This window comes from Austrofundulus limnaeus, unplaced genomic scaffold (assembly GCF_001266775.1).
Source record: "Austrofundulus limnaeus strain Quisiro unplaced genomic scaffold, Austrofundulus_limnaeus-1.0 Scaffold2, whole genome shotgun sequence".
In the NCBI taxonomy this organism is placed as follows: domain Eukaryota; kingdom Metazoa; phylum Chordata; class Actinopteri; order Cyprinodontiformes; family Rivulidae; genus Austrofundulus; species Austrofundulus limnaeus.
The window spans coordinates 4,854,372-4,867,364 of record NW_013952404.1 but is presented as its reverse complement, the minus strand read 5'-3'; the positions used below and the strand labels follow the sequence as shown (position 1 = coordinate 4,867,364).

The window sequence follows — 12,993 nt, the reverse complement described above, 5'->3', positions numbered from 1 at the left end:
CGTTGGTCTGAGGCTGTCCCGAGGCATCGCCAGCTAAAAGATGTGGGAAAACCGAAGTCGCTCCTCTAGCTAGATGGATGTTCACRAAGCTTAAATGCTACAGAGGTCACRAGACCATGAGCCTGGCAAATACCTGACGCCAGAGTGCGATTTTTTGATTTATTGAATATTGTGACAGGCCCAGTCAGAAGGGATCAGTTTCTTCCATGTTCTTAAAGCATTGAGGCTCTACTGGAATGACTGGGTAGGAGGGAAAATGGCTCATTCAGTTGTCATGCAGCACTTGCTTGTGTGCGCATCATACGTTATTTATTAAAGTTTTAGAAACCCTGTTGCTTTCACCAAATGAATGACCTTAAAGCAGAGGGAAAATGATGAAYGCAGTCTCTGCCAAGTGTCTGGTTGGCTTCAAACGCCTGCTTTGCTTCAGATACTTGGCTAATCCATCAGTTAGTTGCACCATCCAAAACATCAAACTCAGGAGGAAAGAGAGGGAAATCATTTATTTCAAGTATCACTGCCCCCCTAGGTGCAAAAATAAGCTGTACTCATTTTAATATAGTCAATAAAATTTTATTTAAAAAAGGGTACCAATAAACAACAAGAAATTCAGGAAAAAGAAGATTTGTAGAGTAAAGCTCTGTATGTACAGCATATTGCACTACATAACAAATTGTCTTAACTTCCATATGAATATTAACAACCAGGAAAAAAAAAAAAACAATAATACATGAACACAAAAATAGAGTGCACAGTAGAGTCTCGAAAACACACAGTCAATGTTTACAAAAATGCTACATTTTTGCTGGGTCTCATTTCTTGGTATACAGAGAGYGTGTGATAATCAAGACTTCATTGAAACTGAGCAGTTAAAGGCATATTCCAGGGTTTTTCTTTTTTTTAAAATACATGTACACTTCATCTGTTGTGTCAAAACAAACAAACAGGTAAGTAAGTATTTGATAGCTACAAAATTATTAGCCAAATCAAGCAAACCGTGGATTTTATTTGGTTTGCCTGCTTTCATTTCATGATGGGAAAATGTGCAAGGAATGTTACAAGTCCATTTTCTATCTAAAAAAACAAGTTGTTTTGTTCTCATTGACTTCAAAAGGATTCTACTTGTATTAAAGTTTACATTACAAGCATGAACTGTCCTTACAAAAACAGACCATTTTTTTAAGAAAATACAGTTTAAAGTTAAAAAGGACCACAAAGAGAAAAAAAGCTGTTATTGTAAAAATAAAAAACAACGATCAAAATCTTTTAAATTTTTTTTAAAAAGCAACTTTCATTTTATATATAAAGTGGACAATAAAATTCAAGACACTGATGRTTCCCATAAAGTACCTGTTCCACTCTTGGAACGCTGGACTCGCGTACAATACGGGCGCAGATTAGGTACCTCACGCTAAGCAATATCATAAAGAGCACCGTGGTGGCTTGTTTCCCTTTCCAATAAATCAACAGGCCATCATACCTGAACCTTCTTAGTCAATGCACAGATATACAGCTGACACGTGGCAAGATTAGCCCAAGAGAACAATTCAGAGTATATGCTATACATCAACACACAACAGATAAAAGCCCTACGGGATTTACAGAAACAAAGTACTTTCCAGTGCATACTGATTACAACAGATTAAGAAATCAAGGACAGAAAACAAGCTAACATTCTGTGATTCGTGTAGACTAATCAGGCAACCATTTTGTTTTTGTTTTTTTTAGGCATTTTTGAATTGTAAGGCCCGGCTCAGCCTGCTCCCCCGCTCTAGTGGGCCTGGCCTAACCACCTTGGTTGAATTGAGCAGAGTGTAGCCTCGATGTGGGCGGGATCAGAATATTAAATGCACGTGAATCTTATTTTGTTTAATTGGCGACACAACAATAATGGACAACGACAAACTTCAAAGAAATGTTCCAAAGATTGAACCAAATCGTCCAGTAATGTGGCGTTTAAGACAAGAGGGCAGGACGACGGGGAACGGTAAGATAATGGTAGCTAATGTTAGGTTCTTGTTGTTTGATAGCTCGCTACTGTTGTGTAGTTAAACTCGTGTGAAAAAAAATGTTAGTCGCTGCAATTGATTCATGTAAAGTCACTCTCATCTGTGACGTAATGCCCCTGGTCAGCGAATCCACCAATAAGCAGCAGTAGCTGAGGTCTAATCGGGCCAAGCAGACTGGCCTAGATAGAACCAGGGGTCTCAGGGTTACAGAAATCGGGGTGGAACTGGGCCTTAAGGGTTAATGCAAACATGCTGAACCTGAGTTTGAAGCCAAGCTGGCCTGGGTCGGGCTTTTCAGTGCAAAAATGCCTTTTGTCAGTCCTGTGTGTCTTTAGAGGTGGGTTTGATCAATGATCAGGTCCTATTCAGTTGAAAGTTTGAATTGCATTTAAGCTACTGCATTTATAAAAACACATATTGGGAATCTGGTAAATTAAGAGGCTGAAAATGATAATAAAAAAACGACCTACACTAGTTGGCCCATTCCTACAAACATCTCAACCTTTTGGAGTGAGTACTCCACCCAATGGCAACAATGAATTCAAATAGTAACAAGTTTATGCTCTGGCCAGAAGCAGAGGGTTTGTGCAGAGATTGCAGTTAGTGGTTGAAATTTCCCACAGCTGAAATTATTTGTAGCATCATTTCAGACAGCCCTTCTTCTGCAGGAGAAATAAGAGATACAAAATGTTCAGGCACAATGACAGCCAACTTGCTCTGCAAAGACAACCAGCCCGAGTAAAAGTCCAAGACCGAAACATTAAAAAAAGGGAAGAGGTGATTGCACACACAATCGTATACAGTAGAAACAGGTAAGTATACAAAAATAAATTAAAAAAGCAGAAAAAAATAAATTAAAACAAAGTAAGATAATGAGTAAAAGCCATGTCTTGGAGGAGCGGCTAGAAGAGGACGTCAAGCGCCACTGGTGAGACGAGGTGCTACAGGGACTGGCTCAGCGTTCAGGATCCGCAGGAAACTATTACCACAACCACATTCAGCGCACCTCACGCGCCTCTGACTGCAAACCCCGTAGCCCCTGTCACCACCACAGCCGGCACGTCAGCCTCAGACTCCCCAAACATGCACCAATACGTGTGTGCTAGAAATTGGCCTTGAAGATTTGCAAGTGAAAGGAAAGAAAAGGTGACAACACTGCTTTACATCTAACTGTGTAACAGATTCTCAAGGTTACCAGTAGCCCAAAAAGTCTGTCCCTGAGACACCTTAAGAGAAAATGAAAGAAAACCCTAATTAAGCAGTGATGAACTTGATACACTGTAAGGAGCAAGTAATTACAGACCCCTGATATGTACTGCTCCTTGGGTCCAAAAGAAAGCCCCATCCCCCACCCCCCCAAAAAAACAAAACAAAACAAAAAACAGCATCTTCAACAGTGTATTTAAACATATTCATATTTCAACAGTAATTACAGTCTTTTATACTTTTGTTTCAGACTGTTTCTCTGAGCCAGTGGTGGTTGTGTGTGCTGTCCCAAATCTGAACCTAAGCACTAGAGAGAATATAAGATCACCCAAAAATAATAATAAAAAAAAAAAAAACAGATGGGTATCGTAAAAGCAGGAGATTCTGTTTCACAGATTGTTTACTTCATATTGTTTGGTGTTCAGATCTGTCCTGCTGTGAGAAACAACCCACAAAAAAATATTATTTGAATTAAGGGACGTGACTTCAACTCGTTCTCTTCTTCAGCCTGAAACACTGGTTAGTGAAATTTCCAGAAGTGATTTCAAACCCAGACCGTGCTCAGTCAGGCCTTAATACTGATTATTTGTCTTGGTGGGGGGAGGAAAAAAAAGGAGTGAAATGCTGCGGCAAGGAAACCTTCATACAAGACAGAGATTAGTTTGGTAACAATCTGAACTCTTGAAGGATGGTGGAAGTTTAGTGCAAAAACAGTGGATCCAAAGTTCCACTTGAAGGGCATGGAGGTCTGAAAACAATCACATGAAAAAAAAAGAAACACCTAAAAAATAGAACTATAATCTCAGGCATTGGGCAAGAGGCTAAACTAGAAACTGATTATCTATGAAAATAAAAATCCACAGAATATGATTAAACATTTAAAGGGAAACGCTGATGAGAAAGTTTTATTAACTTTAGGTAAAGTCTGCTCACTGCTTGATTTTTCGCTCTTATTTAGTGCATGATGCTAAACCTCAGTCATTTTATGTATGCATCCAAAATTTAACACCCAAAGATTTTGATATTAAAATCTTCTCACTGTGTTATTTTAGATCAAATTTAGCAGTACAGGAAGTTGTTAATGAAAAACATGAGATTAATTTGATGGATGACAGCTGCACCTCACAATAATAAAAGAAAAAAACCCTGAACAAGTAAGACAGCAAACCTTTAATTAAAATCATGACTTAGCCTGAGTTGAATCATAACAAAAACTGCTAACTGAATTTATTTGTTTAATTATTTGCTTGACACTGCAGCATTTCTTTTTATGATTTATGGGTTTACTGTTCTACTGATCTAATCTATAACTGGATTGTTTGTCATTGCTTAGTAATCTTGTCAGTTTGTGTAACAACAAAGTGCAGACATGGCTTGATTTTTTTTTTCTTTCAATTCTTGTTTTGATGTTTGTCAGGTTTGCTGGCAGTAACCAGGCTTGTTAGACCAGACGATGACTGCCAGCTCCTCCCCATACTTCAAAGAAAAAAAAAGTCCCAAATGTTTGATACATAGCACACGACTAAAAAACAGTCCTGCCTTTCAACATTTGTGCATATTAAAAAATATATTTAGATGACATTTCACAGTGTGCCAAGCTTTCTATGTACAGAAAATTGTCCTCATTCCCAATATTCTAAAATATACTAAGGGTCAAACTTAACCTTGAAATAAAGAAAACAGAGGAAAGAAAAACAAACAAAAAATGTAAGAAATAATAACAATTTAAAGAACGAATGTTCCATAGAGGTGAGGTGCAAAATGTTTTGTTCTGAGACGTGGCCTCTTTGGAAATTAGTAAATCAACTTGACTGGTCACCTGGGAGACTTCTGAAAAGAAACAGTYGCACCACATTTCCTAACCGTCTCATCCTGCCTGTCAGAAATGTTCCAATTCTCCTTCTGGCAAAAGACACTGAATAAGGCATTCCCAGGGTCTGCAGAGGTCATTTGACAAGGATACATTTTGAAGTGCAAAAAAGTGAACACAATGTACTGTACAAAGCTACTACACCACATGCGGGCCAAAATATGAACATTGTCCTTTAGAAGAATCTCGGAACATCATGGCATCTTCTCAGAAAAAAAAAACAAACATGTGACCTTGTATAAACGTTGGTTGTCGCCGTCCCGCGGCGACCTTTTTTTGTCTCCTCTCCCAAACAGACCCGTGTTAGATTTGACAGTGCGAATATGAGTCCAGTTTCTCACCGAGATGAAGACAAGGAACGGGAGGGGAAGATTCCCCCCTCACCTCCGTCCTGCGACCCCTCCTCCAGCCATGAGCCCTCTATCAAACAGAAGGCTGAGGAGAGCTGCAGTCAGGCGCCACCACAGCGGCCCCTGGTTCCTTTGGTTTTGATGATACTGAAACAACAAGTAAAGATGAAAACACCACACGTTAAAGCACTGTAGAAACACAAACCTAAAACTGCGATATAAGATATTAGTTTTGGTTTTTCATTGTGAGATTTGCTTTATGCCRGCTGTGATGAGCGACCGGAGGAACCGGGTAAAAGGTCAACTAGGGAGACAGAACCAGACGCTGGAACGACGCTGATATTTTCACAACAGTCTGCTTTTGTCCTTAACAACACTTTTTAGACAGTGCTCTGTTTTCGTGTGGGATCCCAACACAGGCTTCCCAACAGACATTCATAACCATAAACACATTCATAATGCAGCCGTAATCTTTCTGGCAGAGACCAGCAGCCAGCAGCTGAGAACGAGACACTCTCAGGTTTGCAAGCCAATTGGATTGTGTGCGATTAGGGGGATAATGCTATCTCAGTCATTGAGAACCTGAGATAAGATAATTGCACTAAATGGGATTATGGGGCTCTTGATGAGGGGTGGAGAGTCTCTGGAATAATAAAAAATGTATCTGCATGAGAGGGTAACCACAGCCCAACAGCTCATCTGCAGACGAAAGACAGGCTCCACCACGCCTGATAGTGCTGAGGCTATTTTCAGTTCATACGCGCAGAAAAACCAAACGTTTTTTTCCAAAATGATGCCTGAGAACTCCCCACTACTTAACAATGTACATTTATAAGCTTCAAAACATCCACAGGCCAAGATAAGATTAACAGCATTTACATGTCTTAACATGATGTCCAAACCCTGACCTAGTAAAGAGCCCAGAWCTGCCACTGTGATAAGAGTGTGGGTTTGTATTTTCTTATCAGCTCAATGGTGAACTGAACGTTGCATGGTGTTGCATAAGCTTTGCCAGGTTCCAGCGAGCATGAGTTAATCTCACTTTCCTTTGGTTTATTCTTTCTTGTGCTAGAGAGTTTGAAAATACTTCAATAAAGAAAAGGTACAAGATTATAGCAAAGACTCCTATGAGATCTACTGTACATTTTGCCTGGGGATAATTTGATAAGGAGAGAAAAACAGGGAAATATCTATGTAAAGTGTGGATGACCGCAGTGCAAGCTCCTGCCAGTAAAACCCTCTGAGTTACTGTTTTAAAACTAAGATATATAAGATTAGTCGAGAGAAAAAAAGCTGAAAAACACGAAACTGGATTTTTATTTGAAGTGGATATTGAAAGTCTATGTAGAAGTGAAACAATAGAGAGCAAAAGGCTGCAGATGTAGAATGAGTCAGCTGAGGGATTTCTCATGCAGAGTTTGTATTTACATTATTTACATTCACACGAGTAGCCTCTCTAGTGAAAAACCGAACGCTCTCGTGAACTTCTGCATTTGGTTCTGTCAAGTTCAGCAGCTTTCACATACGGAGCGTAAGAGTGACAACAAGTGGAGTCCACAGACCTGTCGCAACAGAATCATGAGTCACGCCTCCAACCGTCACAAGAAAACAGGCTCTAAATTTAGCTGACGACAGTGCACTAGAGTCTAGCCAGATTCTCTGTGTGTCGTCACTTTGACACTAGGTTGATGTGCTTTATCAGTGTCCAGTACAGACTGTCTGTCAAGCCAGCTGCTCAGAAGCTCGGCCTTATCGCTTGAGCAAACAGGCCAGCCTTCTATGACAAGAAACTCTGGATTAGTTGTATCAGCAGAAAGAGAAAGGTCAAGCAAAAATGCAAACACGCAAAAAAAAAACCTTTGACAGAGCTATGACGCATATTGACATCCCCACCAAAACAAATCATCACAGATTAATAAATGGAAAGTAAATATCATTTGTGTTTACTCCATTCAAGCCCCCCACTCCCTCCCCCACCTTTCTACGAGTGCTGAAAGGAGAGGCTGCCATGGCCTCACTTAAACAGCAAAGAGATAAAGCCACAGACATACGTGCAAATGCACCCTCACAGCCACACACACACACACACACACACACACACACACACACACACACACACACACACACGAACAGCCACACTGGATATTCAACCCCGCTTTCAACACCTCCTATTGAAAGCACCAGGAGTCGTCTCTCTTAAAAAAACATGGCAGATGAAACCTTAACTCTGCTCCTTGCCCTGCACAGGCTGGAGCGGTCTTCCTGCCATTGTGACTGTCATTACCGCCGTGTCTCAAATGGCAGAGAAGCTAATGTCAGCCGTCCTCTCGGGACCTCCGAGTCCCCTCCAGCCCCCTCTCTGACAGAGGAGCAATTTATCTGTCAGCATCCACCAGCACTCCTGCGCTGCCTAATCCCTCCTTTTGCCGGGAGCGACGAGCTCCCAAGGAGAACACTTGCAGCCACACCGCTCAAAAAAAAAAAAAAAATCCATCAATAGAATGGCAATCAAAAGCCCTTGAATTGCTCAGGGACCAGCGTCTGCGCTCAATAATTCCCTCATAAATCGGCTGCTGTCAGGAGAGGCRGGAAGGAGAACGAACACCGTTATCACGTAAAAGTTGCTGCAGTGATCGTCAGGCAGCGACATAGTGAGAGGTGATAGACAGCAAAAGGCAGAGAAAACAAGTATGGGTGTAATCATGCATGAGCATGTGCATGTATACACACAATACAATGAAGTGCACAACTAATGCCAGGAATAGTCATCACAAAGGCTGCAAAAAAAGGTGCTATTTTAAACTCAACATAAAAAACAGACACAAAAACAATTATACAGTTACTGACAATGTGAAAAAAGAATAATTCTCCTCATCAATATTCTGTCCCGCTATGTATATCTATGCAGGATGTGACTACATGGCACCGTTTTCACTATGACTGTCCTCGCTGTTGTTTACTAACCCAGCATGAGAGCACAAGCCACTTCCTCTATCCCCTGACCCAGTCCGGCCTCAGTTGTGCGTCAGAACATCCTGGCCGTAGTTGCGATTCACAGCAAACCTACTGTCTCCCTGTKTAAGTGTCTGTGAGTCCCGCCGATGTACATGAGTCATATTTTCAGCTCGCGTATAAATAACACCTGGTTGATAAAACCCATGAGAAAACAGAAAACTGTCTCGCACTTCAAAGTCTGGAGTTAAAAATGTGAGTCACGTCGTATCTGTGACAGGGAGGGACCCTTTCAGGACGTCTACTTGATTATTTGAGGTGTGATTTTCAAACCTCCACTCCTCCTATACATCATTATGGTCTTGGCCCTCGAATCAAAACGTCTGYGGTTTGTAGACCTCTTATCTGGGAGCCTCCTGTGGCTGCTTCTTGCTGAGTGAAGACTCCCTGGAACCACAGCTGCTCCCCTCTGGGCTCAAGCGCCGAGCTTCGGGTTACAACATGTTTACCTACTGCTGCAACTTCTGCTTTTTAATGTACGCTTTAGAAATAAAAGTGAATGTTTGACTGAAAATGTATGTAAGGCCTACACTTCAAATAAACTCTTCAAATAGTTTCTGTATGTTTTAAAATCAAAGACAAAAAAAAAAAAAAAACCCAGTGTGGCCCTAACCACAGTGTGCTGTTTGAGACCAGGGATCCTCCATGCCACATGTCTCCACAAAACACTGAGGAAACAGGGGAAAGGAGAGAAATAAACAGGAAGAGGAGGCAGGGGAAGGGCCTGGGGTTGGCGGGCAGGTGGGGGAAGGGCTCTCCTAAATCTGCAGTGTCTTTGGGTAGAAGGAAAAGAGATGGAGGGGGTTGGACGCGGGGCTTAAGTTGTGCATGTGCACAGCCTCTCCAAGACAAACATGGAGCAAACACAATGAAAAAAGAACAAATGTTTGACCCTTCATTATTCTCTGTCCAGTAAACAGGGGGTCTTCATATTGAAGAGTGTAGATAGTCTGGTTTAAGTTGTTTCGCATTTCGTACACATTCAASTGTCATGAGATCCTACCTATTTGACATTCTTACACATAAGAAGACACGTGTGACTTCATGGCAGCAGACTTATTTTACTTAACTCAGTCAAAGGAAACAAAAAAAGAGAACACTTCCAACTTCTCACGTCTGTTTTTTTTTAATTCTTTTATCACCAAGTTGAAGGTTTGTTTCCTCTAAATGTGGCGTCCACACAGAYGTAACTTTGCATTTTATTTTGCTGGCACAGCATGTATCCCATCTAATCCAGAGAGATTTGCCTGGTGAAAAGTACATGGAATAATCCGTTATTCAAATATGGGAAAGCTGTCAGAGTAATCAATAGTTTGTGTGGGGGCACTAACAGGAGCGTATTACATAGCACACAGCTGTGGTGTCGTTTGTRAGTCGTACTTGTTTGCAGCCATCAAACACCCAAGGAATGTGTTGTGGGTTTGCACAGTCAGCTTTGTTCCTCCTCACCTGTTGTAAGTGTTCCCGGTGAAACTGGTCTCCKATCAGCTGGAGTTTCTGTCCGATGCAAACTTCCATGCTGCACGCCACGGGCAGCTGCCGGGGCAGCTGCTCCATCCCGTTTGGCTCCTCTTCCCTGTCTTGTTGCCTCGCCTCRAGGTCCCCGACGAGTTTGAAGCGTGCCGGGAAGTGCAATCGAAAACCTGCGTTACCTGTTAAATGTTAAGGCTGACACTTATTAGCTTGTAAACAACAGCTGGACAACTTAAACACAACAGACACCAGACAGGTTGATTTAAAACTAGGAAAACAAAGCTCTGAAAAGACTGCTGAGTGCCACGTTGTTCGCTGTTGTTTTATTACACACAATAATTTTTATAAGTCACTCGCACGGTAAACAAACYCACATAACCCAGACTGGGTCACGTCAAGGTCAGTGAGTTGTTATGAAGCGACTTTGGAGTGATTACTTTGGTATGACGCAAGTGTAACTTGGCTGTCACTGATAACTGGCTCTCTGAGTTGCACAGGTGAGCACTGCTGTCACATCATTTCAGTCACATTGCCAGTCTGGCGCCGTTTGAACGGCAAAGCAGCTGGGTACACTGCATACAGATCATAAAAGTGACTGTGAGGACGACTACCAGGCGCCAGGGGTGAGCTCTGTGCAGCAATATTGTTTCACAGTTCTCACAGCAACTCTCACGTTATGGTTCTGTTTTTATAACGCCGGCTGTCGCACGTAAGGCTACGTTCCCTTTTTCTCTTCTGAATCACAGCACGCCGTCAGCCTCACCGTAGAATAGTGGTCTGGGTTCCTCCGCGACTCCACAGGGCAGCATGCCGCTGTGTGGTACCAGGGCAGGGCCGGGCGTCTGCGTGCCCCGGTCTTTGCACTTTATCTCCCTGAAAGTCGAGCGCCAGCAGTTAGGATCCGGCTCAAACACATCGTCCTCCTCATCGTCCATACGGGGGGAGCTATGGGATGAACAGCCTTGAAAATGAAAAGATACAGAATTACTGTCAACCCGTGAACACTTCTCGATTCTTTAAACTAATTTGCAATAGAGTTGTTGAAATGAGCTCACACATTATCTCTATGAAGCCCTCACAAATCAATAAAACCACAATGGATGAGCAGGGAAGAAGAAAAGGCAAATGTTCTGCTTTTACTGTATTTGTGACAAATATTTCTGTGGTAATTTAAACAAGCAGCTCACTGATGTAACCTCACAATTCACTGCTGTTACACGACTCAGTCGAAGCACAATTGCATAAAAGGAAGTTTGTTTGAACAAAAAGCAACTTTTCCTCATGTTTGAGCTTCCTAAACTATTGTCCGCTGGTTATATTAACTAAAGTTTTTTTTTTCACCTTTTATCGATTCACAGCCTAAATATCTAAAGTTTTTACATACTGGCAATTCTACCATCAGTCTTACCACAATGAGGCAAACATTCAAAAGAACCCAGATCATAAATTACACACTGCACTCAACCCTGAGTCTTACAGTGGGTCAGAAAGTTATCAAAATATGTCTGAATTTCAAGTTGCCTCTCTAGTAAAAACCACAGTTCACCATTCTACAGGGTTACACCACCACACTTCCAAATTAGGGTCCACAGCAAAAACAAAAAAAAGTGTAATGACAGTCCTTGAAGAAAATCCTGAATCMCTCTCTCCCTGACCTTTTTCTAGCAGATCCCCAAGAAGGGGTTCTCAGCTCTCCACCGGGCAGAAGCAGGCTGGCATGTATGTTGCATGAGCAGACCTCACAGTTTAATGCTTTGTTTTGAAAAACACAGGGTGAGACCACGGGCTTAGTAAGAAAAAAAAAAAAAAAACACTCCTAGATCCAGTGGTGCTTTACTCCAGTGAGCAGCTGGTTGTTTGGGTCAGACAGTGGCTCCCCCTGCTGCTGACTCAATAACCCCAATATAGACCAGGGAAAAAATGGGGGGTTAATGGACCTCATTTAAACTTTGTGTGACAATGCACGCACGAAGACCCTGACAAAACTGATAAGGTGAATGAATCTCACGATACAGCTCTTGTTTATCAGAAAGATGAGCTCAAAGACCACATTTATGTTTTAAAAAGGAAGAACAAAAAAGATTTAAAGTCAAGTAAAAAAGGCAAAATCCAATTTATGCATATTTATGAACATATATTTGGTGAMAATGTACAATGAAACGCTTGCATGTGTTTATTACTGTGTCATAACATTGTAACAAACACATGACAGAGACGCTTTCACCGGCGGAGCTGCTGCCGGGAAAAGCCGGCAGCTACATTTCAAACCGTCGCTGTTTAGCGAATGACAGGCTCCATTAAACTGAAATCTGATTAAAATAAAAATCCTTCGAAGTTTCAGAATAAATGGCATGTGTCAAAACCAGTTTTGTATTTCGACAACTACTGCGCTCACTTTGTTTGTTTGTTGCTTCTTCCTCTGGACGATGACCAGTTGATATAAAGCGTAGCTGAACAAGAATTAAAACATATTTCCTTACCTGACAGGTGGCCTTTGTTACGACGGTGCCACAGCGACTTCAGTATCCCGCCAAGTCAAGAGAGTTTAGTCCCTTCCACCTCCACGACTACTTCCATACTGAGGGGRAAACTGCTACGAGCCCATTTCATGCAGACAGCGCTGCGCGGGTGGGCGGGGCGTGATGCTGAAAGCTAGTAAACACAGGGTGATTTACGTTCTGGAGCTGCGACCAATGGCTGCCTTTGTTTATGTCCACGTCCCGCCTTCTCGGTTAGACACGTGGATGGGAAATTCCCCCGAGCACAAGACTGCGTTCACGTTTCTATGCGCTCTTGTACTCACTAAAAAGCTTTCGCTAGCCGGTGTCATCTGCGGGTTTTATTTATGTATGTAAGGCGCTGCTGTGTGCTCAGTGAGATGCATGTACTGTATATGAGAGGCCGTCTAGGCCTTTATTCTTGCCTGCACAGTCACTGTCAAACTGATTTATGAACACTGCCTGTTCAAAAACTTGACCATTAAAAAAAAAAAAAAAAAAAAAAAAAATTAAAGGGACCCCCGATTAGTTATTTGATAAGCATATATTTTAACTGTAAAATAAAGACTAAAAAT

At 41.8% G+C, this 12,993-nt stretch overlaps 1 protein-coding gene across 3 annotated transcripts; it reads right to left on the bottom strand.

The window, feature by feature from the left end:
• Positions 1-551: 551 nt before the first annotated feature.
• On the bottom strand, positions 552-12,507 carry bmf1 (BCL2 modifying factor 1). Of its 3 annotated transcripts, none has more exons than XM_014012018.1 (4): positions 12,401-12,507; positions 10,684-10,881; positions 9,897-10,099; positions 552-5,582 (listed from the first exon to the last, which is right to left on the bottom strand). In XM_014012018.1, exons 2-4 carry the CDS (start codon positions 10,853-10,855, stop codon positions 5,466-5,468), a joined length of 492 nt encoding a protein of 163 aa, XP_013867472.1. In that variant the 5' UTR covers positions 10,856-10,881; positions 12,401-12,507; the 3' UTR covers positions 552-5,465. The 3 variants fall into 3 exon arrangements, with proteins under 3 accessions (XP_013867472.1, XP_013867476.1, XP_013867484.1); XM_014012022.1 differs by lacking the exon at positions 12,401-12,507 and adding an exon at positions 11,576-11,793; XM_014012030.1 differs by lacking the exon at positions 552-5,582 and adding an exon at positions 9,489-9,694.
• Positions 12,508-12,993: the final 486 nt, after the last annotated feature.